General features: G+C 39.6%; 1 protein-coding gene across 2 annotated transcripts in view; it reads left to right on the forward strand.

Moving 5' to 3' along the window:
• Positions 1-27,462, forward strand: part of LOC122885504 (inactive dipeptidyl peptidase 10-like) — a 212,921-nt gene that overhangs the window by 120,163 nt on the left and 65,296 nt on the right. For both annotated transcript variants that reach the window (XM_044216679.1, XM_044216680.1), the window contains exons 4-5: positions 26,461-26,555; positions 26,699-26,773. In XM_044216679.1, the coding sequence (XP_044072614.1) occupies positions 26,461-26,555; positions 26,699-26,773 (170 nt within the window). The remainder of the gene's footprint in view (positions 1-26,460; positions 26,556-26,698; positions 26,774-27,462) is intronic.

Here is a 27,462-nt window from a genome sequence, read left to right on the forward strand (position 1 = left end):
AGGAATTGCATGCTCTGGTGCCTCCCATTAATTAACATTAGAGAATTCCCAAACTGTGCTGGGAACTGCTGCAAAAGCATCAGTGCAGGGAAGACTGTGTGTTTGTGCATGTGCACGTGTGTGTGTGTTGGTCTCTGCGGACATGCAAATGCATGTGCGTGTAGCACATACACACACAACAGTTAGAGCGTGAAGGTTGTAAATGGCTGCATGCTACTGCTCAGCAGCTCCTGAGCTGAAATCAGCCGGACAGCTGTGAATACACAGATAGATCAACGCACACACAAACCCTCTTTCTATTCTTCGTCTCATGAACAAAATATTCTGGTTGGGAAAGCCTCCTCATTTGTTGAGCCCTCCGCTAAGCCTTACATATCTCACTCTCTTCTCCATCTTCCATTAAGCTCCTGTTAGCACATCCTAGTTTTGCGGCCCCTGGCATGCCCATTATCACTGTTCTGAGCAGTGAGGGACACTGATTAAAAGGGAGAGACTGAATCCTCCACTGTTCTCCCTGTGCCCCTGCTTGTGTGCAGTGCTGGAGTCAGAGTGAACACAGCCATTAGTGCATCAGAAGTCTGGTGATTCAGCACTGTTATCAAAACTACTATTTCTCAGTAACATGTTCCATTCTGTAGGTTGGATCATCTGCATAATAACCCAACATGAAAAAAGTGGACAAATGGCTACCAAAATAGAAAATCATAACAATGCCTAGCCATTAAAACAGCGCTGTCAGGAAGCCATCATGCCACAGTGCAGGGAGTGTAAATCACTGTAGCAATAAAGTGGAGAAATGAAATGGCTGTCTCTGTGTGTGAGAGACACAGACAGAGTATATGACAGCGGATTTTTTTTTTCTCGTCCACTGATTTCCCGCTTACAGAAAATGAAACCACCAGTGACAATCCACTGGATGAATCTTCACGTTGGGAGGAGAGGCACACTCCCCAGATCCCTTTTTAAATATGTTGTTTTCTGTATTCTCTTGAACCATAAACTGCAGCATAAATAGGCTACAAGGACACACACAGGCAACTTTCAACAGGTGCTATCCGTCTAACTCCATTACACCAGCACTGAGATGTTAAAAACATCTGCACTTCTCCAGATGGTGGTCTATTGGACTGCCAAACAATACACAAAATGTGGTTGCTTCACCTGCCAAGGGCTGTTAAACCTTATACACACATATATCATATATATTGATATTTATGAGTTAAAGAATGATCTGTAGGGGTCCATTGAATGTTACTTTATCATGTTTTTATTTGACAAATACTTTAAGCGACCTTGTCCTAGGTTCTTCATCTGAGCCAGACTAAAATCTACTTTTTGTCACTGATTTGTTAAATCTTACATTTTATACTCACCTTCCTTTACTTCAAAGCAAACTAAGCATGTTTAATATGTGCTGAGTGTGTGAACTGACACATTACCTCATCTAGTTTTCATTATCCACCTTCCTTTTGTTCAATTTTCAGAGAGACATGATGTCTTTATCAGGAGGTAGTGTTTTCTTCCCTGTAGCCTAGCTTAATGGAAGTTCTAATGAACTGATCACGTAATATCTGAGCTCTCTGCATCTGCCTGAATGTAAGGTCCAGGTAGGCAGTGGCTACATCTGACCAGGGTTGTCTAAATGAATAAAATCAAATCTTCCAAACAAGAATATAAGAAATAGACCAGTGTCTCAGTTTCAATTGCAAAACTGTGTTGCCACAAAAGACCACTGTTTGCTTCCTATTTATTTTCACCTTGACCACGATCATTCCCAAACCATAACCGAGTACTTATTTTAACCCAGACCACAATCTTTCCATAACTAAACCTAACCAAACCCTAACCACAGTGGTGTGAGATCAGAAAACGGTTTTATTTTGTTATGGTAGGCGCTGACAAATGATTAGATCACTCGAAAGTGGGGCAGGGGAGGCAGTGGATGACGGACAAATGAATAACTTAGAAACAACAGATACAACTAAGTTTCTGCCAACTGAGATCCAAACACAGGTGTCCTGATGTGATATTGCTCTGCTATATATCTAGGAACCACTAGTTTTATATAGTGGCTGTGGTTAGCTCAGCGGCCCACATCACATTTGATTGGAAAAAAACATGTCTATGCTACGTAGTTCAAGATGAGTCATTAGAAATTGGAGATTGTATTTTTTATCTTATTTCACTGCGTCTTTAAGTATGATGCACAAACTTGACACTCACCATTAAATACTGACTGAACTGGTTGGTTTGTTAGATTATAGTCACTGTATTTCAGCTCAGGTTGATCAATGGCCACAAGATGGCTGCCAGAAGTTTGTGATGATTTACCCACAGTATAATGCTGCATGTTACATTTGAGTCATTGGGTGTAAAATAAAAGTCTTTCTTATTATCTTAGTATTACAACATTTCTGGTCAGGTATTCCTTCTTGCAGTTTTGGTGTTTTTGTATTTTTTTTTTTTCATGCTCACCGACAATTATGGTGATGTCTGTCTTCTTTGCTGTGTTTTCTCTTTTAAAATATTGATTACAGCACTGTGTTTGACTGTTTTAAACATATATTTATATTAAAGGACCTGTACGCCCCCACAGGTGTGGGAGAACAGAAGTTTATCAGATTCATACTTGACCCAACTGTTCTCTGATCAAATTTAGTACACCACAGAAACAAACTGGTCAAGCCAAGCCCAGATTCCCATTTGTATTTATAAAATCTTGATGAAAATCATTATGACTGCTGTTAATGTATGCACCCCGGCAAATACTGCATATTGCTGTGATAATAAGATAGGGTATGTCTGCCCTAATGACAATGGCGATGTAATTGTTAAGGGCCATTTGGTGGGGATTCTAATGAATGAGGGTATTGATTGGCTCGCACCTGCCTGTGGAGGAAGACAGTGATGTATTGAACGAAGGTGAAGAGCTGACAGATCTCAGCATCAGGCCTGCAGAGGGTTAAAACCACCAGTCACAGCCCATTCACACTGAGAGCACTCAGCTTTGTGGCTGTGACCAGAGTTCAGTTTATGAGGAAAAAGGATTTCAGAACCAAACATCTTAAAAAACGTACGTCCAGACATCTCTGTTTGGGTTAAATATTTATTAAAATAGCACTGTTTTGTATAATGAAAACCATTTTAAAAAATCTTTTTAAATTTTTAAGGCTAAATGGCAGAACTTAACATTTCTCAGATTTTCTCAGAAGGCTGTTTCTTTTTTTATCTGACTGTGAAATAGCTTTGGGCCTCTTAGGCTAGTTCACACTTGTAGAAAGCTTTACATAGCATTTTGTTCATGTGTGTTTGAGAGAAGTACTGGGTTTCTTTTCCCTTTACTCTGAATTCTATCCAAACGGTAGAAAGTAGGCTTTAAAACTGCAGATTCATCACAAATTAAAGTCAAACACAGTTTGCATCCAAATGCCAAACGATTTGGAAAGGAATAAATTACACTTGGATGAATGAAACTGTCTCAAAAACACACATAATGTTTTCCATTCCCAGGCACACAACACATTTAAAAATAACCTGACTAATTCTCCTGAAGATGATGAAGATCTAGGTGTCACAGTAATAAAATGATTGTTGTCCTATACAGTAATTCTTTCATGCTTTCATTCTTTCATGTTTCGTGAATGGCAGTTTGTTATAGCAAAGGTTAGCAATCTTTGTGTATAGGTGTGTTATGAGGATATACATTTTATAGCAGCAGCTTTTCATTGTGTCTTTTACAGTTGCTTAAAGTGTGAGAAAGAGAGGGACATTCCAGGGATTTGGGGTTCAGTGTTTTGCCCAAGGACAGGAGGAGCTGGGGTTTGAACCCCCAGCTCTGTGATTTGTGGACAACACTCTACCTCCTGAGCCATAGCTGCCCCGTGTTCACTTATGTACTGCTTACTGCAGTAATGGCTGTGGGATGGGAACACACTATTGTATTCAGTATGCTATACTCATAGTACAGCATACTTACGTACAACATACAGTAGTACCAGTACAGCGCAATATATATATACTAAAGTACATATTATATGACTGACTAAGTTCTAATGAAGTGAATACAAACAAATAAATTACACTATACCAGTATAGGAAATTGCATTCTTTGTTGTACAGAATATTACAGTATGGCACAGTCCATTATACAGTATTATACTATAATACAGAGCTTATGATTAGTCGTTTGACAGGTAAATAAATGTAGCATTAATACCTTAAATTATATTAAAATATGATAATTATGACAATTCAGAAATGATACAAAATTGAAGTAGGGGGATGACACTCAACTTCGACTGTCAGAAATAATGAAAATTTATACTAAATAACAGAATGTAACTCGCATTAAATTCACCTCGAGGCACCACCCTTAGAAAAGGGAAAATGATAGCCAATTCATTAATTCAGTCTCAATTCTAGAGGTTGCTACTAAGTCCTCGACTCGTGTACAGTAATACTTCATCCACACAAACCACATAACCATGAACAAATATTATTTGAATACAGCGACAGATAATTTATACATGAGATGAGGACCATTTATACCAGATGATAGAATGAATGATTAAGTGTTGCACAATAGTGTAAGTGACATGTAGTCTCGCCTCGTCTTCACAGTACACGAGTCAGTGAACGAGTTAGTGGAGATGAGGACTTGTGACTCCTGAGTCAGTAAAAAGAGTTGTTCGTTTCAAACGATTCACTCATGACTCGCACATTGCTACACCTTTGCACCGTTCAGCAGCTGAGAGGTTATTGGAAAGCACGGAAATACTTTACGATTCCATATCATGCTTATATTGAAGGGACATCCTACTCCTGACCTAATGCTAGGGGAGGAGGCAGCAGAGGATCCGTGTCGATTCTCTGGAGCTCTTGGGCATCCTTGGGTGCACTCGGTACCACGTGGCGACTTGGCATGAGTCGACCTGCCTCTCTCTATTCAGCAGGCGGCAGGGTGATAACATCTTCACACACCCCCACTTGGCTGGGTGTGATGGAGCCATGGTGGCTTTCATAGTTTGCTCAACTCATGAAGTTTTGGTTCTAATTTTAAGTCCTGTTAGAAGTGCAGGCCAGGTTGGAGCAGATTCTTTCTTTCAGAGTTGGTTGGATGCCGCCGGTCTTCTCCGGGAATCAGCTGATATCGGGCCCAGTTGAATTCCGGGCCCGCATGGGCAAATTTGGTCAAAAGTTCAAGAGAAGAGAGGACTGAACAGAGGCAGAGAACAACAACGCCAGAGTGGTTAAGAGGCTTCCTCTTGTTTTGTAGTCTACTGGAAAGAGGGGCGGAGGTGTCGCATGCCATTGGCGAGGAACTTTACTCCACCCACCCTATATCTATTCTGTCTTAATTATTTTCTTTGTTCCAATTTCTTTTCTAAGTTAGCACATATAATGCTTCCATGCTTTAAAGGTTGGCCTACTCAGTTGCTGAAAGGCACCGAAGGCACCAAGGCACCTTTTATGAATACAGGGTATTATCCGCTTAAAAAAAGGAAACAACAGACAGTTAACCCAAATGTCATAAATGGAAATCACGTTTCAACATCTGTTATTATGGCTAGTGAGTAAAATAAAATTGACACATGTCCCAGTGTTCTTTGTGTCCCAGGAGTGTGTATTTCCTTTTTGTCTCTGAGAGGAATCCACACACACACACACACACACACACATGCACACTGAGGGTATGTGAGTTTTGGCATTCCAACTTTCTTTTATTACAAGATATGGTCAATTTTCTGGTTAGACATGTACACATGAACAATGTTTGCGTCATTATCTACTCAAAGAGTCTAAACACACCATCTAGGCTACAACAAGTGGAGTGAAGACAGACTGGCGCTATCATAACACATCATAATAGGCTAATACATAATATTAGGGAAGCTTAGACGTACAGTATACTTAAGGTTAATAAAAACAAAAAATTACTTTCAAATATTCTGAAATATGTCAATAGGTTTGAAAGCAATGGCCCACACTGATGAAACTGTGTGTCCCAAATTACCAAACATGTCCCAAATGACCAAAAATGAAAAATAGTTTTGTGTCACTACAACAAAATGGTGAGCCATGCTTTGTAAAAATATCATACACACTTCATTCCTTCATATAGAGAAACAGTGCCTGTTCAGGGTTTATCGCCCCTGCATCCAAATCAGCATGTTAAGACTGACATGACACCATCATAACCATGACATAACACCTGTCATGAACATGAAGGAGTCTTTATGAAGGTTTATGACTGTTGTCATTAAGTGTCATTCGGTCAGTTATGTCACTTTTAATGCATTGTTTGAGATGTATTTGTTATGACAACTTGACATTATCATCACATCATATACATGCTATAGCAGGCCTAATTATCAAACTTAAAGAAACTATTTAGCTGTATGTGTTAACATTACATTATAATGTCATATGCGGTTGGTTTTGACATTGGCTGTCATGAGACCATTATAATTGTGTCATGAATAATTCCCTTGACCTCATGTGAAGTGGAACCTTTTGGACTTGTCATAAACATGTCAGTAATATTATAAGGCCAGTTCGACGACAGAGAATAGTACCGAGGTGATTTAAAGAGTTTCCTGATGGACAGATAGCTTTATTTGTTGCTAAAGTAATGTTAGCTAACCTAACCACGTTGGTGTTGGTTGAGATGAGTTCCCCCCTTCACTGTGAAGCACTTTGGGCGTCAAGATAAAACGTTAATGTTATATAAATGTAATCCATTATTATTATTATTAATATAACCGCTAACTGCTGCTAATTGTAACTGTAGCTGCTGCTAGCTAGTTAGCTCAGTTAGACCCATGCAGCCAGTCGTGCTATTAGCTGACTCAGCCCCGGGATCCCAAAACCACTGGCTAGAAAACCAATTAGGTGCTGTATTCCCTATCAAACTGGCCATTGTTGGACCCAGAGGTTGTGTTACCCCGGGTGGGGGAGCAATTTTTACATGTTTCCTGTAAAAACAGGAAGATAGGGAGGGACATGTTGCAGATATTGATTGGCGTTTAGCCAATAGTGCTGAATGTGCGTCCCCTCCGTGCAGCTAGCGTCAGCGCCTAGCTTCCTGTGAACACGGCCGGACCAGGACCAGTCTATGACCAGGACTGATGGTGGCCAGTGTAACAGGGAATACAGTACCGAGGTGGTTTCCTTGCCGGGTTTGGCTCCTGGCACCCCAGGGCTGAGTCAGCTAATAGGGCGGCATTGCTAAAAAGAAGTTAGATGGGGCAAGAAACATGAGCAGTCACATGATCAGACAGGTTGTAAACAAACCTCCAGTTTAGCCAACACTATTTGGAGAAAACAAAGGCAAATGGTGAAATTATGGCCCAAATAGACCATCGTAAACATCCACCATAAGTTTGAGACCAACTTCCAGGTACACTATACTTGCCGTAGTAGGTTTCCTGTGCAGAGAAATTATTGCTGGCAGTTCCGGTGCCCACACCTTCTGTTTTACCACAAAATAAACTGGTTTAGATAATGTGGCTATACTGTTGGCTTGTTTTCAACCTGACTGATCATCTGACTGAATTTCTTACCCCTTCGGACTTTGTTATGGGGATGTCACCATGTTCCCAGGTCTCAGCAATTAACTTGGTGAGTACAATGTTGTCACAACAGATAGAAATGATGGGAAAAGCTAAGTTTAACTCCAGAAATATCCTTTAAACCTGGAGGTGTCAGAATAAACCTCAGAGCTTCTGCTTCCACCAGCAGGTACTGTTCTGACTCACCAGCCATAAGCTGTGTGTTACTGACGTTATTGTTGACTCACTCATACTGACGCTGACAACCTGACACTGGAGTAGTTCTTAATGGCTGTCATTACAATGACAGCAGCTCTTAAACTTCACAAACCACAATTGAACTTGTATCAGGCTATGTGTTTTACTCAAACTTGAGCTGTCTGTAAATGTGCTTTTTGTTTCTTCCTGCCCTATTGTACACTCTTGAGGATGCATCACCATGGAGACCATTAATGTAACCTTTTGAGCTGTCACTTTCAATAGAGAGGAATATGCTTGAAAAGCCAGGCCCCCGATGGTGTTTTTGGTAGGTTTGTTTTTGACTGCAAAGTCATAAACATAAAAAGTTATTATTTTATTACATATTTTAATCTTCCTGAAAGGCAAGCTGGTGCCTTCTCATTCAACAAATTATCCGTCTTTTCCAAATTATTTTGACAGTCCACCTGCACCACTCACCCGCTCCCACATATACTGTAGCACACATAGATACACATTCAATGAGAGTATTTAATTTTTTGTTAATGTACTAGGTAAAGCAATAATGCTCTAGTGTGAAGAAATTCCCATCTTTTCTGGTAAAAGGAAACTGGAAAATGAGATACAGATACAGTATGTCTTCAGACAAGGCATTACAACTTCACTATACCTGCTCAGTGGACAACAGCAGATAAATATGGCAGAAGTGGGCAGCTCACACTGAATATTTGTAACTTTGTAAAGGAAGGCATTTTAAATGTTTTGTTGTCTACAATATCTCGGCATGGTAACTACGGTATGGGAAAAATTAAAATCCTTTCAGTCCAGTCAGATTTCAGTCCTGGTTGATTTGGCAACACCCATGGTTACTAGTGGTATCTGCAAGTGTGGTTTAATGCTACAGGTGCAGGAATTCTGGGGGCAACAAACACCTGTTGAGCAGCAATTTTGTCAGAAACACAACATAATAGCAACCGGTGTATCTGTTTACAGTACAGCCAAACAAACTTACATTGTAGGTAATTCAAATCCAGGGCGGAAATGTCGGACTCCGCCACCAACGATGAAAACTTCTAGGATTACAGAATATAAATACATTTAAAGGATACTGCTGGAAAAAAATTCCAACCATAAAAAGTATCAAAAATGGGCTTTGACTTACTGAAAATGTTAACGATTATGATTTTAAGGTTAGGGAAAGATGGTGGTTGTAGAAATTTAACTATGGTTGAGGTATGGTTATGGTTAGGGTTAGGGATTAGGGTCAGAACGTGGTTACAGTTAATAAAAAGGGAAACATTAACTGCAGGTCTGTGATGTACACAAACTACTGTCTCCTGCATGAAAGTTAGATATGCTACACACCCATCCACCACCCCGAGCTCCACACTTTTACGCTACATAAACAATGCACTACTTCCTCCATTGACACTGTAACACAATAATTCCTTGGGCTGGGCTCAATGTGGGTTCAAACACATAAAATGAAATGTTTACACTTTTCCTACAAGACACCCTCTTCTAATAGTGAGAATAACTGCCCTTTCTAAAGTAAAGAAGGCAGAAATAGCTTGACAACGTTAGATCATTGCAAAATGTCCTAGGGAGGAGTCTAGTGAGGCTAGCTGGGCCAACAAAGCATGTGACTTTGACACTGGAGACAACATTAGTTGAACATTAGGAACATTAGTTCCTAACCTTAAACTTAACCAATTAGTTTTAGTTGCTGTAACTGTAGATCAGAAAATGCTCAGGAGTTATTTTTGTAACAATCATATAGGTCATCTTGGAAAGCATGCAAAAATTCAATTGAAATTTCTTAAAGTGATTGATAGTAACCTCATGTAATCCTCAAAGAATGCCCCCAATAAGACATCCTATGTTCACACAGTGACATGCATGCTCTGTGCTCTTGCTCACCCGCTTGCAAAGTGTGTTTTTTCTAATTAAAGTTCTGTCTAATGTGTTGAGCCCTCTCAACATCTCAGTGCCTTTAGGTCACTAAACTGGACATTGAGCATTACATCTCCGCCATAATTAATAATAATTGTGCAATATTCTGTGTACTACTTCCGTGCAATATTAGTTTTCCCTTGTTAGTTTTTTCTTATTTATTGCTACTGATACTATATACCTCAACTACTCATCAGTACATACACCTCCGCTTATTAATATTATTTATTAAGTAGTTACATTGTATTTTAGGCTGTACTTTCATCATCAACCAGTAAACCCACTTGGTACTTGACACTTAGTTTATCTTATACTTATACCGACATGATACTTAATTTATTTCTGACCTGTTTTATAGTGTTTATAGTGTATCATATCGTTTTCTAGTACTTCTCCTGTGTGCACTGACGTAAAGACGAGCTACTGTAACAAAGAGTTTCCCTACGGGGATCAATAAAGTATTTCTGATTCTGATTCTGATTCTGACATAACTACTAGACAGAAAAACTTTGGCAAAACCCAGTTAAGGTTTCATATTCAATGTGATTTATTATCCAGCTCAGGCCATTTTCAAGTCTGTGAAAGTTCTTACGTTACAAAAATCAGCAGCAAATGCCTTCATCTGAAGGGAGGAAAAACACACTGAAATCTCCAACAAACAAGACTGATATTAAGAGCTTGTCCTTAACATTATTCCTGCGATTCAAACAAGCTTAAAAAATGATTAATATCCTAAAAAATGTAATTGGAGAAGACATAGTACATCTTAGTATGGTTCTGTGGAGAAGCAGTTGTGTCAGGTTGCAGTGTGATTCTAGTGAAGATCCACTTTACACACAAACCTCAGTGCCGCAGTCCCCTTGGGTCATAAGGGCCAATGCATTATGGAGTGACATTCATATCCCATCTATAACCTGCACCACCGTGCCATAGGGCTGTGACATTTCACTTCATTAAGTCCTCAGTACATTTAATGTTCCATCTCAGATACAGCGCCAGTGTATAAGGACGATGGTTGACAATGAATTAAACATGGCGGGTTTAAATATAGACTTCTTGGGACAAAGAAGGCAGTATAGTATCTCATTCCCCAACCTGCTCACATCCTCTGACATCATTGCCTGACTGACAGCTGATGGCAACACATTTTAAATGTTTCAGTTGAATGACAAGGCAAATACCTTAAATTATATATTCGGTATTTTTCTCACTGTCAACAAATCACATAAAAAGTCCAAAACCAATAATTAATTGATCATACTAACAAGGATTGTGTGAGTCTGATATATCTTCTTCCTCTGAGCCACAGAGCTCCATTGTTGTCCAAAAACACAAAACACATCAGTGAGCCGCACTGATGCCCTGGGTGACATGTTCCTTCATTACCATGATATTACTGAACCTTTTTAAAAATGACACTAATGAGCAATGAGCTGAAAGACGCTACTACACTACACTATATATGTAGATTGTTGATATAAAAATAAAGATTAGTGCAGCTTTAAGTTTTTATTCAACTCAGTGTTTAAATGTGAGGTTAAATTTACTATAGTACATATTATTCAGTGTGACAGCACAGCTGCAGTGATTTATTTTTGAGCATGGTGACATCAAATTTGGATTTAGCATTTAGCAGTAATATTTGGTGTCTAGTCTTCCAGTGGCAACTACAGGGTTAACTGGCTTATTACTTATTGGACTGCAAAATAACATGGGTCCTATATTAGTAATGATGAAAAAACTGGGGGAGTCCTTTCCTTCTAAACATGTTTTTTTTTTTATGAGTGTATGATTAACACATTCAGTAACATGCACCTTGGCAATTCAATTAAAATCAATTAAATTATATTTATATAGCGCCAATTCATAACAGAAGTTATCTCATTGCACTTTTCCTATAGAGCAGGTCTAGACTGTACTCTTTATAATATTAATTACAGAGACCCAACAAATCCCACCATGAGCAAGCACTTGGCGACAGTGGCAAGGAAAAACATCCTTTAAGAGGCAGAAACCTCGGACAGAACCAGACTCAATGGTGGGCGGCCATCCGCCGCCATGGCACTGGCATTGCTTTGCAATGCAAAATGCTCTCTCTCAGAGTGTACAAGACATAGGTTAGAAACAGCACTCACAGCAGCGTGTCTCAGAAACCTTTAAGCGCCACTCAGCCACTTAAGCAAATAAAAGGTAGTGCTTGCTGCAAGGATACCAATTAAAGTGAGTCTGTGAAGCGTGCCAGTGCCACCTGTCCATCTCCAGAAAGTGGCTGTCGCATTCCCTGGGTATATTTAAGTTTAAAAAAAGTATATATATTCAGTGCCCAGACCACATCCAGTCATCCACTTTACACATCATGCTTTTCCCAGAGCACTGAAACAGCAAAGTAACTGCCAAAGCCATGCGCAAAAGAGATTTATGAGGTTACACATGTTGAGCTTTTCATACTCGTATTACAGCTCAGTGAGAATTATTTTGATCTTGAGCAGGATGAAGGCCTATCTTGATAATGAAACAAAAACCACATGCTGACAGCATACTAATTAAAAACAGAAAATACAGCTGGGTCAGAATTAAATTTAGTCTTTCTTTCAAAACATACATGAGGTACACTGAATAATGTAAAAAATATTTTTAAATGTAGAATTTGACCAACGTGTTATTTTTTATTTGAATAAAATGAAGTTGGCAGTGGAGGACAATAGTTAAAATATATTACTTGAGTCAACCTAAAATTAATAGTTTGAATGAGTTTCCACGAGGAAGGCATGAAGGGAAACCTTCCAGCATGCACCGGGGCTGAAGACTCACAGTCATAAGTCTCATTTTATGTGTGTTCCTGCATTGTCAAGTCAAGTCAATTTTATTTATATAGCCCAATATCACAAATCACAAATTTGCCACAGGGGACTTTACAATCTGTACAAGAACGTTTTCATGTTTCAACAATTGCGATGCTGTCATAGTTAGTAAGAGCAAATGTGGTTAGATTAGTGGGAGTTTGAGTGCATGACTGGTGAAGTGCTCCTCATAAGTAGATGTGATGGAGTGACTTAGCAGGTTGGCCATCAATCTAAGGCCCCATTTACACATTTCAAGTGTCTTGTATCCAGATAAAATCCAGATGAGATTTAAGACACTTTTAGGCTATTTACACTTTGCCACATAGTGCATGCAAGCTCTAAACTCTCTCTCACCCACACAGATCATTCAGTGGTTGAAGTGATCTGGGATCAACAACGTACGCCTTCTGTGTGATCATATTTGTTGAAATTGCTGGAGCTGCTTTTTTTCCTGACGCTTTAATGAGACAGGGAAAACGTCAGATCATTTCAGTGGAATTTCAGCTGCCGCTATCACAGGGGACAGACGGGACAGCCCCTGTAAGTGACTATTTCCACAGATGGCTTACTAACATAATTGCAGTTGTGAGGAGTATAAAGCCAACATATGTGCCATGTAGAGACAGACGCATTTACAACTTTGGGTAGAATGCGTCGGAATGCGTCAGTCGAATTTCAGTCCGTCTTAAATGCCTCTTGGACGCACTTACACTTAACTTATTTGAGATCAGATTTGCCCAAGATGCATTAGTGACTAGTGCTTTCACACCTAACCTGTTTGATTCGGATAAAACAAACCCTGGTGTGTTTGCCAGGTTAGTGGTGTTTGTGAAAGCTGTCACTTGAACCCTGGTGTGGACCAAACAACCGGACTGAGACAACTTGAAAAGGAGGGTCTCGGTCCTCTTCCAACCTTGGTGTGGTTTGTTTGTCGTGTGACAGTAAACGAACCAACCACAGTATTTTTTGCTACAGTAATACACAATTTTCCCACGTACCCCCTGGTAACTGCAGAAGTACCCCTTGGGGGAATCACTGGTTTACAGGTCCGAAGGTAGAAAATAGCTGAATCACAGCATAAATGTCATTAAAGAGTTGAACTTTTTGATATTGGAATGGTTTCTGTAGCTAATGCAGGAGTAACAAAAATGGAGTTTATTAAGAAAAATGGAGTTTAGAGAGAGAGAGGAGAGGCAGACAGACAGACAGAAAAAGATGGACAGAGTGAGACAGACAGACAGACGGACAGACAGACAGAAAGAGGTGTGTGTGTGTGTGTGTGTGTGTGTGTGTGTGTGTGTGTGTGTGTGTCAAACTGCACTAATTAGCTCATGTCAATCAGCTGAGACTCGCCTGAGATCCAAGGTTGCCATGGTGATGCTAACTGCTGTGTGTGACTCCTGGCTCAGAGAGTTAATATCACAGATTTTAGCTGAGGCGCACCTCTCAAATTCCTGTTTCTAGCTGAAAGACCGTAACTCCTATCGCCAAAGTTAAAACACCGTAAGAGAGAGGAGAACCTGCTGCAGAGGCTGTGCGAGATTTGTGTGTGTATTGTCAAAAGTGTGGGAATGAGAGCAGGTTAGAAATGGAGTTTCTATGTGAATGTATGTATTAGGGGTAAGAGCTTGAAGTTGAGTGAGTTTGAAGGCTGTTCTCATTGACTGCCATTGTGAATTTACTTCAAACAAGCTAATATTTTTAAACATTTTAATGGGATTTGAAAAGTTGAATAATACCCAGAATGTACAGAAGATGTGGAACATGTTGATGTTTTAATGGAGTTTCTAGCTGAAGGTATGAATGAATAGATAAGTTGAAAAAGCTTGAAGTGTGAAAATGTGGACATTCCGTCCATTCATTTGAATGGGGAAAATTTCCTGGAAAACCTTGAATATTTTGAAAAGTATGAAAGTTATCAAAAATCTGAATAATAGCTCACCATTCCTAATTGAGCTGAATATTTTGATGTTTGAATGAAGTTTCGTTGGTGAAAAATGTGGAAGGAGTTACAGTAAGTGTAACAAAATGTGGCAGAATAATAATAATAAAAAATAATAATTTTAGAGGAACTTTGGCTGCTTTCAGCATTCACAGCCATTAAAACTGTGTGTGTGTGTGTGTGTGTGTGTGTGTGTGTGTGTTGTGCTTGTATCCTACTCGTGTACTTGGTTGTGATGTTGCAACCCCACAGTTATACCCCCCAGAATACTGCTGTACGAGTCGCCTCTTTTTCGTCCTGTATCTACCTGTTAGTCATTATTCATAACATGCGGTCAATTTGCAGTCACCTCTTTGTGACACCAGAGAACATAAATATAAACATAAAAATCATTAAAATGCTGCATAAACTGCTGTCAGTCACCGGAATTTGATTTCCCCACGTGGCCCTGATGACATGCGGATGATGCAGGATGACAAAACTATTAATCAATGAGTTACCTGTCAGTCAGTATAAATTCATGTTTTCTCCTCTTGGTTTGTTTGTAAAGAGCCAGTGTGAACATCAGTCAGGACACTGAACCTCAGATTGCTATTAATTAACAGGTCACAGCTTGCAAAGACAATGTTGGCAATGTTAAAATACAATACTGCACCTTTATATATACAGTATATGCAGCAATCAAATAAATAAATCAATAACATAAATGGCCTATTGCAGTTTAGATTAATAATTTGCCCAGCTCTGCTGAAATGGATTGCCTTGACTTAAAAAAGTCTTAGAGTTTTAGTGATGTGAATGGAATTACATTTCAATGTAGTTTTACATTTCATTATGTTGAAATACTGTGCTGTTGTCATTTAGTACACCTGCTTTTGCTGTACACATGATGTGACTGTAGTTAGTGAGTGCCAGTGAGGTGACCTAGTGATGAAAGACCTTGAGATAATGGAAATGTTCCTGTTAAAGCCACAGGGGAAGTGCAGGTTACAGGCATAACTGCTGACTGCACAGAACATTGCAGCATCCAGGTGCAGGCTGGGAGGCTGGAAAGGAGCCTTTAAAGAGGACTCAGCTGCTTCCCTGAGGTAGAAAAGCCCTCGCTTTACGGGAGGGACTGGGACCGGTTTAGTAACATTATTCTCAAGAGAAGCTTCTGTGATGTTCACCTGCTTTTGTTACTAACATTGTTTTAGATGATGGTGACGGTGAGGAAGAGGAGAACAATGTGATCCGGAGGAGATGCATAGCTAAAGGAGAACTGATGATGATGAAAAACAACATTGCAGATATCCCAGTTTGGGATTCTCTCTCTCACACACACACACACTCACAAAATAATTTAATGTTACATAAGCATATGCAGTAGTGCATGCGTAGATGGGAAGCAATTCCCACTGCATCTCATTCTTAGCTTGCATGTCCAGGTGTAAGAGTCAAAAACTTGATGGGGTTGGAGTAGGTGCTCGGGACACAGGAGAGCAGGCTCTTGAAACCAGCAGTCCGCCTTCTTGCACACATAAATTATCTGCAGTTCTGATTAACATGAAGCATGTCATCATTAGCGTGGGTGGAAGAATTAAAACAAGCAGCGATGAAATGGGCATATTACCTGTGATGGACAAGGCTAATACATTCCCGCATGCAAACCAATGCAGGGCAAGAGTGTCGTGGCAAATTCCCTATTTGTTTTGAACATTCCGCATGCACTGTAGGTATCACTAAAGCAACACTGAACTGTGTTGATACTGAAAAATTCAAACCCACTGGCACGGGGGCCTTGGACACTGTACGCAACCCCAACAAGTCAATTAGAATGATTCAGAATGGCTTGTTAAATAAGGCTCAGTAATTAATTAAATCTCTTTATTGATGATGTCTAAAAGGTTCGTGTTGCAGAGGAGGTGTTGTGCTAATCTATCTCTTAATCTTCTAATCTAATCAGAGAATGTTACTCGTTTATTTCTCTGGTGGGAAAAAAAATCGAGTCAGAGGCTAGAGGGATTGCAGGGGTGTGCTCTAATTTAAGGCACTTGTCTGCTCTTATTTTGTCAATCATAGTATACTGGTAGATAGAGCGCAACAAGAGACAGATTATTGGACACAGTTTGTGCTGAACCACTTCCAGTGATCTCAGCTGATACAGACATGATAGGTATAGAAATTCAGAGTGATGGCATTGAACTTTCATTCACTTTGCAGGTGGATCCATCATAAAACCAACTGTGTAGTGGCCTACTTGTAAATTTAACCTTTGAACTTAATATTGTCAAAACATTGAAGTGCAGAGGATGCGAGTGAGCATCTCCATTTTCAAATTAAATGGTTCAAGGTGTAATTAGCTATTATACAACTCTGATGTGAATGATGTAAAAGTGCAAAGAGAAGACATACAAAAGTGGAAAACAAGACAGAAACTCTACAGCGTCTCCAAAGTAGACAATCTGCTGAGTTGGCACAACAATCTGGCCATAAGGTCCAATAGCTGTTCTGGAGCTTTTGAGTGTATCACACAATCTTCCTCAGCAGATGGAGTTTGCCCAGTTGTCATGGAATTGTAGATGTTTAAATATGCAGTCCTCTGAGCACTTTAAGGACTTCTCGTCCATGTTGGCTTAAAAATTGAGATTAAAAGTTCACTCTTGACCTTTCGCAAACCAAACTCACCATTTAGTAGTTGATCTGGAGCTGCTTTCGATCACATCACAAGCACAAAACACAAAAGATATGATTGGACCTCGTGGTGAGATTGTTTTGCCGACTGCTGTTTCCAAGGTCAAAGCTGAACTTTTAAACTCCAGATCTGCTGAGGGCTTTACAGTCATGTGCTTCTATTTTAGTATGTAACCACAATTAATCTATTCAATTCAATTTTATTTATATAGCGCCAATTCATAACAGAAGTTACTTTTCCAATAGAGCAGGTCTAGACTGTACTCTTTACAATATTATTTAAAGAGACCCAACAAATCCCACCATGGGGGTTGGCAGAGGGGGAGGCACAATGCAAATACCACCTAGATTTTTTTTTTTTTAATAGTAGAAATGTAATTGTAGTGTTAATATTAATAAATTAATAATAATAGGAATGACAGCTATAGGAATAATAATGTCAATAATAGTAACAGAGCCGATAACAACAACTGTAGTAGCAGTTGTCGAGCAGGAACACGGGGGGTAGAAACACCTGCTGAAAGCGACAGAAGAGGAGAGCAGAGAAACGAGAAGGCACAGAACTACGGGAGCAAATGTTCACTCGCTTTCTGCAGCACTTGCGTGGTGTTTGTTATTCGCACACGCTCTCTTTCTCTTGCTCTTTTTAGACTAGTCGCAAAGCTTACAACATAGCTTTTTTATTTAGGTCAATAAACTTTACAAGAAATGTCCATCACTCATACTAATATTGATTCTCGTGACAACCAGTACTGTGCATTGTTTCCTGTGTGTGTCCGACTGCAAACTCCACCCTGATAGTTCCTAGGAAATCTGAAAGTACTAGTCCAGAGCAGGGACTTTTTGAGTTCAGGAACTATGGCAGAGGAACTCAGTTTAGATGCTGGTTTGTGCAGTAGAAACGCAGGTTCCTGACTTCCTAAAAAGGTCTCTGGGTTCCTGGAAGAGTCCCTGTGGTAGAAATGGGCTATTTGAGAATCTTCAAATTAGGACAATGAATATGAGCATTTTTCTGGCCATTATCATCACTAAAATACTCACCGGAGTACACATTACACTTACAGTAAATACATAAAAAATTATACATGATTAATTCACTTGCTCCCCCTGTCTACAAGATACAAAGTAAAAAATAAAGTAGAAATTAAAGAAGGTCATGAAGGTAGAGATTCCATCTACTCAGTGCAGTTGACAAATGGAACATTTTGCTCTTGCCTGATTGAAGTCAAAACTAATTTGCAGTGTGTTTAGACTCTCCACAGCCACATGAGTGTGTTGTACAAACTAATGTCCATAAAAATATTCAGAGGAAAGGCCATGGTTGACTAGTGCCCCATTTGGATGCACTTACATCCCCAACACCAACTCCTCAAATGGGAACGTGTTTGTCACTCATTGGCACTCATTAACAGCTATTGCGCTGAGTGGTTGTACTTATAATGTTGTTGTCATGCAGCTCTAAATGAGCTCTTGTGTCATTAATCTTTTTTGCGTTTGAGTATTTCTCCCACAGGGTTTATTTATTCCACCAGTATACTGTAAGTAAGAACCTTCAGCATCCTAAACCATACTCCTACCAAGTGACATAATGAGACTTCATATAATTTATTTTGCCATTTACTTTATGAACAGTGGTCTTATCCAGAATAAATCTATGGCTTTGTTAACTGACGTTGATAAAGAGTTTGATACTTTCAAGTCATAGTTCAATGTCTAATTGTACTGATGGTTCAGTCAGTGTCTGGTTTCACAATGGTACAGCATCTACCCAACAGAAGGAAGTCAATATGTTTATCCCGGTACATGTGCTGCAAGATCTTATGAAAGTGATTCTGATTCTGCTTTTTGTTTATCAACAAGAAAATTAAAGTGTCTAAGCAGTGAACCACAGATGCCATTTTTAATTAAACACTTTATCACTAGCAGGGTCTGGCACTAAATCCTTTCACTACAGCACATGCTACCATATTTACTGTCAGCATCTGCAGAATCAAGCACTTGTGTTCTATCTTTAACAAGCTGGCTTTGAGCTTGACCAGCTGTGACATTTGGTGGAACCTTAGGGACTGCAGACACAGCATTCAAGCACTACGCAGCCTTCGTTAAATAATTCAGTGTGTGCTATGCATATTTCATTGTGCCCAGAGTTCCCACTTGGCCTACAGACTCTGCACTCTATTGGCTGTGCATCCTCATCTGCCAGTGGAAGGGCTTTCGGTGAGGCCAAAATTTGCTTCTCACTGTGCTCCTCCTTGTACTTATGAGACTGCAGCCAGTGTAGCTGTAGCCGTGTAGCAAGGTCTGCAAAAAATGGTCTGGGTTATGATTATACATGCAACACTTGAAATACTACAGCGGAATGAACTGTGCATGTGTGGTATCTGATGGAAAGTGTAGGCATTTGTTTTATTTTCAAGTTTCTCAGCAGAAAAGTGGACAAAGAGTAACGGTACAAGATAGAATTTGAACCACTATCTGGGAAATAAACTAAACAGGACCAGAACTTTGTCCAAAGGCTGGTTTCACAAAGATGGACTTTGACTATGGCTTCGATCAAGCTAATAGTCAGACTTCGGACAGATGTCTAAATTCATTCATTGCTCAAAACTGTTGAGTTCTTGGCTCTGTCTTAAGTAGAACTAATTTACCATGAATTATGGGTAAATTAAGACTTTTTTCAATCTAAAAAACATGGCTGACCGAGTAGCCGCGCCGCACTGCTCAGCTCTGTTCATCAATGTTTCCCTTCTGGAAGAATTCAACAGTTAAGGACACTCAGTGAAGAATTTAACAATACAAAAAACTTCTAGCAGCATAAAATCTCAGTGCAGTGCAGTGCAGAGCTGAGATGCTGTGGCTTCTGAATGTAGCAGGGCTCAGTACTTGTGGGGGTTCTAAGGGTGGGCAGTGATCACTGCAAGCCCTGCCGCCTCAATCAGTCCAGTCCAGCATCCCTAGCAATTACTGTATATCAATATTGGACAATTCCACACCTCACAATTTATGTCCAATGCCAACATTCAGTGCCAATCCAGGACATAGTGTGCATTTTATGTTGCGTGGCAGACAGTTAGAGGTGGGATGCGTAGCACATCTGTTTGTCATGCAGGAGATTGGAGTTTGTGTCCCAGAGCCAGCCTATTTTATTGACCTTAACAACAGATATTGTAAAAAGCGAGAATTTTAAAAACGCCTCGATGGCACTGATGTTGGCCGATAAGGCCTGACTCACTGTCGATGTTCCAGTTCATCCCAAAGTTGTTGAATGGGGTTGAGGTCAGGGCTCAAGTTCAGCCAGTCAACTTCTCCCACACCAAACAGAAAAAAAGATTTCTTTATGGACTTGGCTTTGTGCATGGAAAAACAAGAATGGGTCATCCCCAAACTGTTAACAGAAAGTTTGTCGAAAATTTCATCAGATTTCCCTTAACTGGAACTAAGGAAAAGGACACAAAAGTATGTAGACAGGGGTTTCCACATACTTTTGGCCATATGTATCTCAAACCTGCAAAGAACTGCAGTAAATACTAATGAAGAAGGCACAAAGACACTTTACAGACAAAAGAGTACAAGAGTACAAAAGAGTCATACTTTTGGCACAAGACTGAGTGTATCAGTCCATGTGCATTTGATATCTACTGTCATTATCATTTCCTCAAGTGATCAAAAATAGGCACGTAAAGAAGACATGTGACACATTATTACTGGCTGCTATAGTTAGTACTGAATGCTGTTTTGCCTTATTGCTGCCTCCTGTCAGTGGGCAGCATGAATGTTTTATTTCCTGACAGTTATGTGGGCAGCAGACTCTGGAGCTGGACAGTTAAAACCCAAATAAATCTGGCGTTTTCAAAGGAAAATTACAATGTGTCTCGTGGTTCACTAAGTACAAACACAGGAAGGGAGATATCATTACCCCAGCCTTATTTCTGTGTTTGGCTGTTTACCAAAAGAATAAATACTCACATGGCAGAGAATTGCAGAGGATTATTAGTATTTTGGGCTGATCATATGGCTGAAATGCCCTTCTTTTTTAAGGCACACGTATATCTCACCTTTTGGTATTCTGGTGATGTGCTGTGAGCTACTGTATCAGTGGCAATCATGCTGTGGAATTTCTGTGTCAAAAGCTTAGTAACCCTTTTTGTGGACATGAGAGCAAGCTGGACCAGTGATATTTCGCCCTCAAAAAAGATACTTTTAAAAAAACAGTGCCTTAAAAAAAACCCTTTTCATTATAATTACAGTGAATATCCACATGTGGCTGTCACGTGAATGATATTTAATGAATGCAAGACTGTCATTGAGCTCTGTGTGGTAAGCAGGGGGCACAGTGTTGACGGCTGCATCTTCTATCGATGTTCTGAGCAGCTGAACTGTTCCTGCAGCTTACTACTGGTTCATTTAGGGTGTGTTCAGACAGAAAGTGAAGGGAATTTTCACCTTGTGTCATTCAGGCAAAATTGACTGCTGGACCGTTCGTGTTTATTCGTCCCAAACAGCCAATGTACCAACTGTACATTAGCTAGCTAACTTGTGTCTAGTGTCTGTGAAAATGGACCTGTGTGTGTGTGTTTATGTTTAGCTCAGCTGTGATGAAATATGCCCCTACAATTCACAACATATAAAAAATATCTCAATAAACTTTCAGACCTGATGATGATGACATGGTGAACAGAATATAAATTTACCATTAAGTTTGTTATATATTTGATTTCAGTTCATTTCTGTATAATATCCAAAATCCAAATTCATGCCGATTAAGGCATTATGCACCTCTCATACAAGGACCCCGCCTTCTCTTTCATGGCTCGCATGTCTTTTCAACTCAAAACTGAGAGCAACGGGTTTTAAGAGGAAGAGCTGATTTCATTGGTCGTGACTAATGCCAGCCTCTACCACAAACACTGATCATGTATTATTTTTAATTAAGTTTTGGCCACAAAAGGACATGTTCATCATTTGTCTGACTAACATCAAAGAAAATAACACAATGACAGATTTGATGGTGTAATCTTAAACTGAGCTGTAACAACCTTTACATCAGGTAAATATCATATTTATTTGCCTCAAAATAACACACACAAAAGCAGCAGTGGTAGCATGTGGCGTGTACAGTGACCATTACTTTATCCACACAAGTCCACCTAAGTTTCAGAGTTAAGCGTGATAGAAAAAAGTCAAGCCTTTCATTATTCATCGGGCTACAGACGTAGGACATTACTTATACATTAGAGTCTTAGCTTGTTCTTTTTCAGCTATGAGCATTTCATTATTTAAGAAGACAAGTGCAGAGCAGTGCAGAGACCCATGGTAATGTTTTAGAGATCACAGTAATTAGTTCCTTTTTATCAGCTCTAAATATTAATTTCTCTCTCATAGGCATGCACTGATTTGAGGTTAAACACCGCTGGACATCATATGAAAATTATTTTCATACTTTAAAAATGACCTTATCGGAGACATATATCTTCAGAGGGACAGCAGTTTTTGTCAGTAACACGTTTCAGTGTTATCTAGTTATTTTCTTATAAGGGGGCTTTTTCAAACAGTTGCTGCACAGCACATAAGACATTTTTTAATGCTCTATAGTACATAACATTTTGTTGAGATCAGGCCATTCAAAACAACCAATACAGTCCATTAATTTAAAGGACTCTATTGTTCTATTCTTTTGATATCATACATGAATCAAGCTTTTGTTTTCTTATATCACTGGTTTACTATTTTTAGTATATATATATATTATGTGACAGTGCAGGTGATAATCCAGCCACCACGTTTGGTAACAGCAGAAGGAACTTTGTGGGCCATTGTGGAAGCAGGGGAAACCTATTCCTCAGGGTGCAGAGTGCCGCCCAAACGCAGTGTCAGCAGCTGTTTGGGATTAACCAGAGGAGTTCAGCAGAGACAGCTGTGCTTACTTAAAGCTATTCATTACTATATAACACCAAGTGGCACTGGATAACCTCAGAGACCCAGACATGACCCTAACACCCAAACCGGCTCTCCTCTGATCCGAGGATCGGAGGAGAAAAACTAAATCATAAAATGAATATGTCTCTCTGAAATGCTGTCTTTGGGGGAAAGCAGCAATGGAATTCCATGATGTATCACAGTTACTAGTCTTCCATTAACTATGTATAGGCAAGTTTATCAAAAAATGTTATTCAATCAATTATTCACAACATATTACTATTAAGAAGAGTAATTACATCTCTTGTTTCCAACATATGAAATAGAAAGAATAGAGGGTATGGTGACCATCAACAACCGCCATCAATATAGCTGCAGGTTGCACAACCACCAACTCTGAACTAAACCAGATGATTTCTGAATGCCTACCCATGGCTAACGTTAGCTAGCTAGCTAAGAGACGCCACATTTACATAAGGCCACTTTGGTAGAGGCTAGTGGCCTCCTCACACCTCCAGGCCCTGCGCCAGGATAACATGTCCTACACCAGTCTGTCAACTGAAAGCCAACCTTGCAAACTGTCAAAGTAACTACAGTTATGATTAGTAACTGTAATGTAATTGCTTAATATCAAATTATAATCCCTTACACTACTTGTCACTGAAACATTTCTGAAAATTTGCTGGAAAACTTGCACAACATTTTAATGGAAGCAAAAATGAAGCCATTGCATTAGTTCAGGCAGAGCACTAAAGTCATCCTTAGCTGATTAGCATTAGCTGCTTCATTCATGCCTCAAAATCACTGTCTCATTCACGAGTTGTATGGCTACCAGCTGATTAGTAACTTCTTGCCATATTCATGCAGGTGTACAGCGCGGTTATTATAACCTTCCACTCCATCCTACAGTCCAAAGGCAGGCAGGTTACTTGGCGACTCTTGTACTCTGCCTCTCGCCCAATGTCAGCTGGGATTGGCTGCGACCCTCCGCTTATCTGCGACCCTCAAGGATATAGCTACGGGATGGATAGATGAATGGACTTTCTCTGCTGATACATCCGCGCCAACACCATTTGCTGCCGCAGCTCCACCAACTCGACCTACAGTACTGCTTATGTGCTAAGCTTTTGGTATTGTTGATTTAACTAAGATTTAATGTTCATGTATGTGTTTATTAAAGGGGGGATTAGCTATCTCAGCAGAATCTTCTTCGCTGCTCGGATTCATTAAGAGCTCCATCAAACAGCAGATACAAATCTAACTGTATAACCATTTGCTATAAATGGTCAATTCCTTGATGTAAGTGTCTCTGACTCAACTATATAAACATGTGAATGCGAGGGCACATAGTGTTTGAGCTCACATGCATTTGAGAGGCCCTGAAGAGCTTGATGCAACAGCAGCTGTTAAGATGTATGTGAAAAGTAATTTTCATTTTACACCTTCTGAGTGAATCCTCATTTGGAACAATCTTTGGCCTGTGGTCCCTCGACAATAGATGTATACACACTGCCTGTCTAATGTGACGATATCTATTATTGTGGAGGGCATGCAAAGGTCAGAAAAAGAACAGTCATGTTTGGCAGGATTAGGCTTAAAGCCAAAATACACCGCCACCGAATGGCGCATCAGAACAGCCACCTCTAGTACTTTCTATGTATGACCTGACACCCCCTGAAAAAACGCCTTTCCTTCCCAGGGAAAAATCTGTTTTGTACTTCAACACAATGTTGGTCCAACTACAGATGTTATTTACTAGTTTGTCGCTTGTTATTCACTGTAATTCTAACAGTTTCACTTGTGCATGTATCTACAAGGCAAAATAAAAAAACTCGCTCCCTGCTTGTACATCTCGGCCCCCGTAGCAGCTCTTCGTCTCCTCTGCTCCCGTGGCAGCTGGACTTCCTCTCCTCAGTTCTTGCTGTCGCTGTCTCTCGTGTGTTTAGAACAATGGATCAGGAGAGACTGTGTGTGGTCCAGGCCCCCAGGATGTGCCCGGGTTTTGAAGCCAATTTGACATAGTGGCCAAACCATGGAATTACAACTTCCGGGTCCGTAACATGCTGCACACTGGCCCAAAAATAATTATATTATATAATATTAAATAAAGAAGCAGCTGTAAAACGGTGGATACATTTTTTTGAGCGTCACAAAACCCCCGCAAATGACTCGTTTCACTATCAGAATTTGATTCACTTGCTCCAATAACATTTGGAAAGTATAGAAGAGCCGCACAATTAAATCATTTTATCCCCATTCAAGTTAGTGGAGGGCTAAACCGGCGGAGTCTGTAGTGCGCTTGCTCTATGGGCCCAACGATGCGGAAGATCCGGGTAATTTTATTCCTGGAAGCCAATTTTTTTTTTCTTTATGCACCACTGAGCAGCCAAGAAAAGTTCCATACACATGTAAATTTGACAACCTGGTGAATAATGCTAACAGGTAAAACACAAATAAAGGGACACTTAATTATTGTGCATTTTCTCCCTGAGCCTGTGTTAATTACGGTATTGGACCTGCTGTACTAGAGAAGTTTAGGATTAAGTGCCTTGCTGTGAGGAATATTGTCAGTCGCTGGAGATGGAAATGTCTCCACTTTCCATGGCCAGAGTATTTGAAAAAATTGATAGTTTAATTGTCAAATAGCCTGAACAAAAGAGAGAAATATTGATTATTTCCATCCATTTTTCTGTTTTCAGTCAGCTTATTGAGCATTAAAATTGTTAATTAGTATGAGACAGACACATTTGCTATGGTCATGCTTAGTAGTTGCTGTGTACTTGTGTGTATGTGTCCATCTGCCTGCATACATTTAAGATTACGACTATTTGTGCATGCTATTGTGTTGACACAAAGGTATTACGTTTGTGACAATCCCCCATACCATGACATTTGAGGTGGGCTATGTTTCTGAATGTTTAGCGCTGACACAAAACAAACAATGCTGTCACGTCCAAGCAATCCAGCTTGGTACAAAAGATGTTTTCCTGGCGGCGTCACACAATGCTCTTCCCATCAATACAGAACATGTTGTGTTACCTAGAAGATGAAAAATAAAAGCCTTCCCTTTGTGTTTGTCTGGCAGTGAAATCTCACTTTTGATTGTCACAGTTAATACTATTACATCACACAAACGTCGCACAAACTTGAACCTGTTTGGCTGTCTGATGCATTGTTACTGTAATTTAATTTGAGGGAACACTGAGTCTGAGAAAGTTTATGTTTTTAATGGCATTTTTGCAGTTATAAATATAATCGGGATGGCTGCTTCTGCTTTGCTTTGAATTTTTTCTCTGTCATGTTTTTTTTCAGGACAGCTTTCAAAATTCAATTTCCTTCATACAGATGTTTTTTTTTTCTTTGTTCCCTCTGTTTCTATACACAGACTCTGAAGTCATCTACAGAAACAGTGACGGCCACGTCATCAAGTTCAACATCCTTACAAATGAAACGGAGATTGTCCTGACAAACACAACATTTGTAAGTAGATATTAGCCTGTCATGCTGTGTATTAAGTATTAGGATTTATCATAATATAAATGCTATCACAATGATTCAGTCATTGCAAACAGTATTTACCTCTTACTCTCGCTCTCTCTTTCTTTCTGTCTAATTTCCACTAGATAAATTTCAATGTGGACAAGTATTCTGTCTCCCCTGATCTGAAATATGTACTCTTCGCTTATGATGTGAAACAGGTAAGTTTCTCAACAACACCGGTGGCGTGAATGTTTTTGCAGTGAGAAAAGACGGACATTATTTAATATTTCTCATAGTGCATTCCTGCATATATATGCAATATGTACTGGAGTGCACCGATAGTCTCCTGACTCAGATAACCATGAATAAAATGTAAACAGACGATTCTCGAGGAATCTGTTTTGTTGGTTTTCATGTGGTTTCATTCTGTGTACTTAAATTGCATGTCTAAGACACTGTTGTTATGGAGTACTGTAAGCAGACATCTACCCTATTGTGCACTGTGGGTTCAGGGTGGAGCGATCGGTTTGCTAATGGTGGAAAAAGTCAGATCTTTTTCTTAAAGTTCTTAAAATTAAGAGTTGTCTCTCCAGAAATCATGACCTGGTTACTCAAGATAATCCACAGACCTTGTTGTGAGCAGTTTCATGTAGGAACTAGAAAGAAAATAGTTACTACATAAAACTGCTCACAAGTTAAAGTCCTTGAGTCATAATGCTAAGTAAAAGTACAGAAGTATTATCAGAAAAAAAATGTACTTGAAGTATCAAAAGTACAAGTATTCATCATGCAGAATGCCACATTTGTGTGGCTCATTATATATTATATTATGCAATATATTATTACAATTATTGATACAATATTTGAATGTAGCTGTTAGAGGCTGAGCTACTTTTAACTACTTTTT

Source organism: Siniperca chuatsi, linkage group LG12 (genome assembly GCF_020085105.1).
Source record: "Siniperca chuatsi isolate FFG_IHB_CAS linkage group LG12, ASM2008510v1, whole genome shotgun sequence".
NCBI classification, from domain to species: Eukaryota; Metazoa; Chordata; class Actinopteri; order Centrarchiformes; family Sinipercidae; genus Siniperca; species Siniperca chuatsi.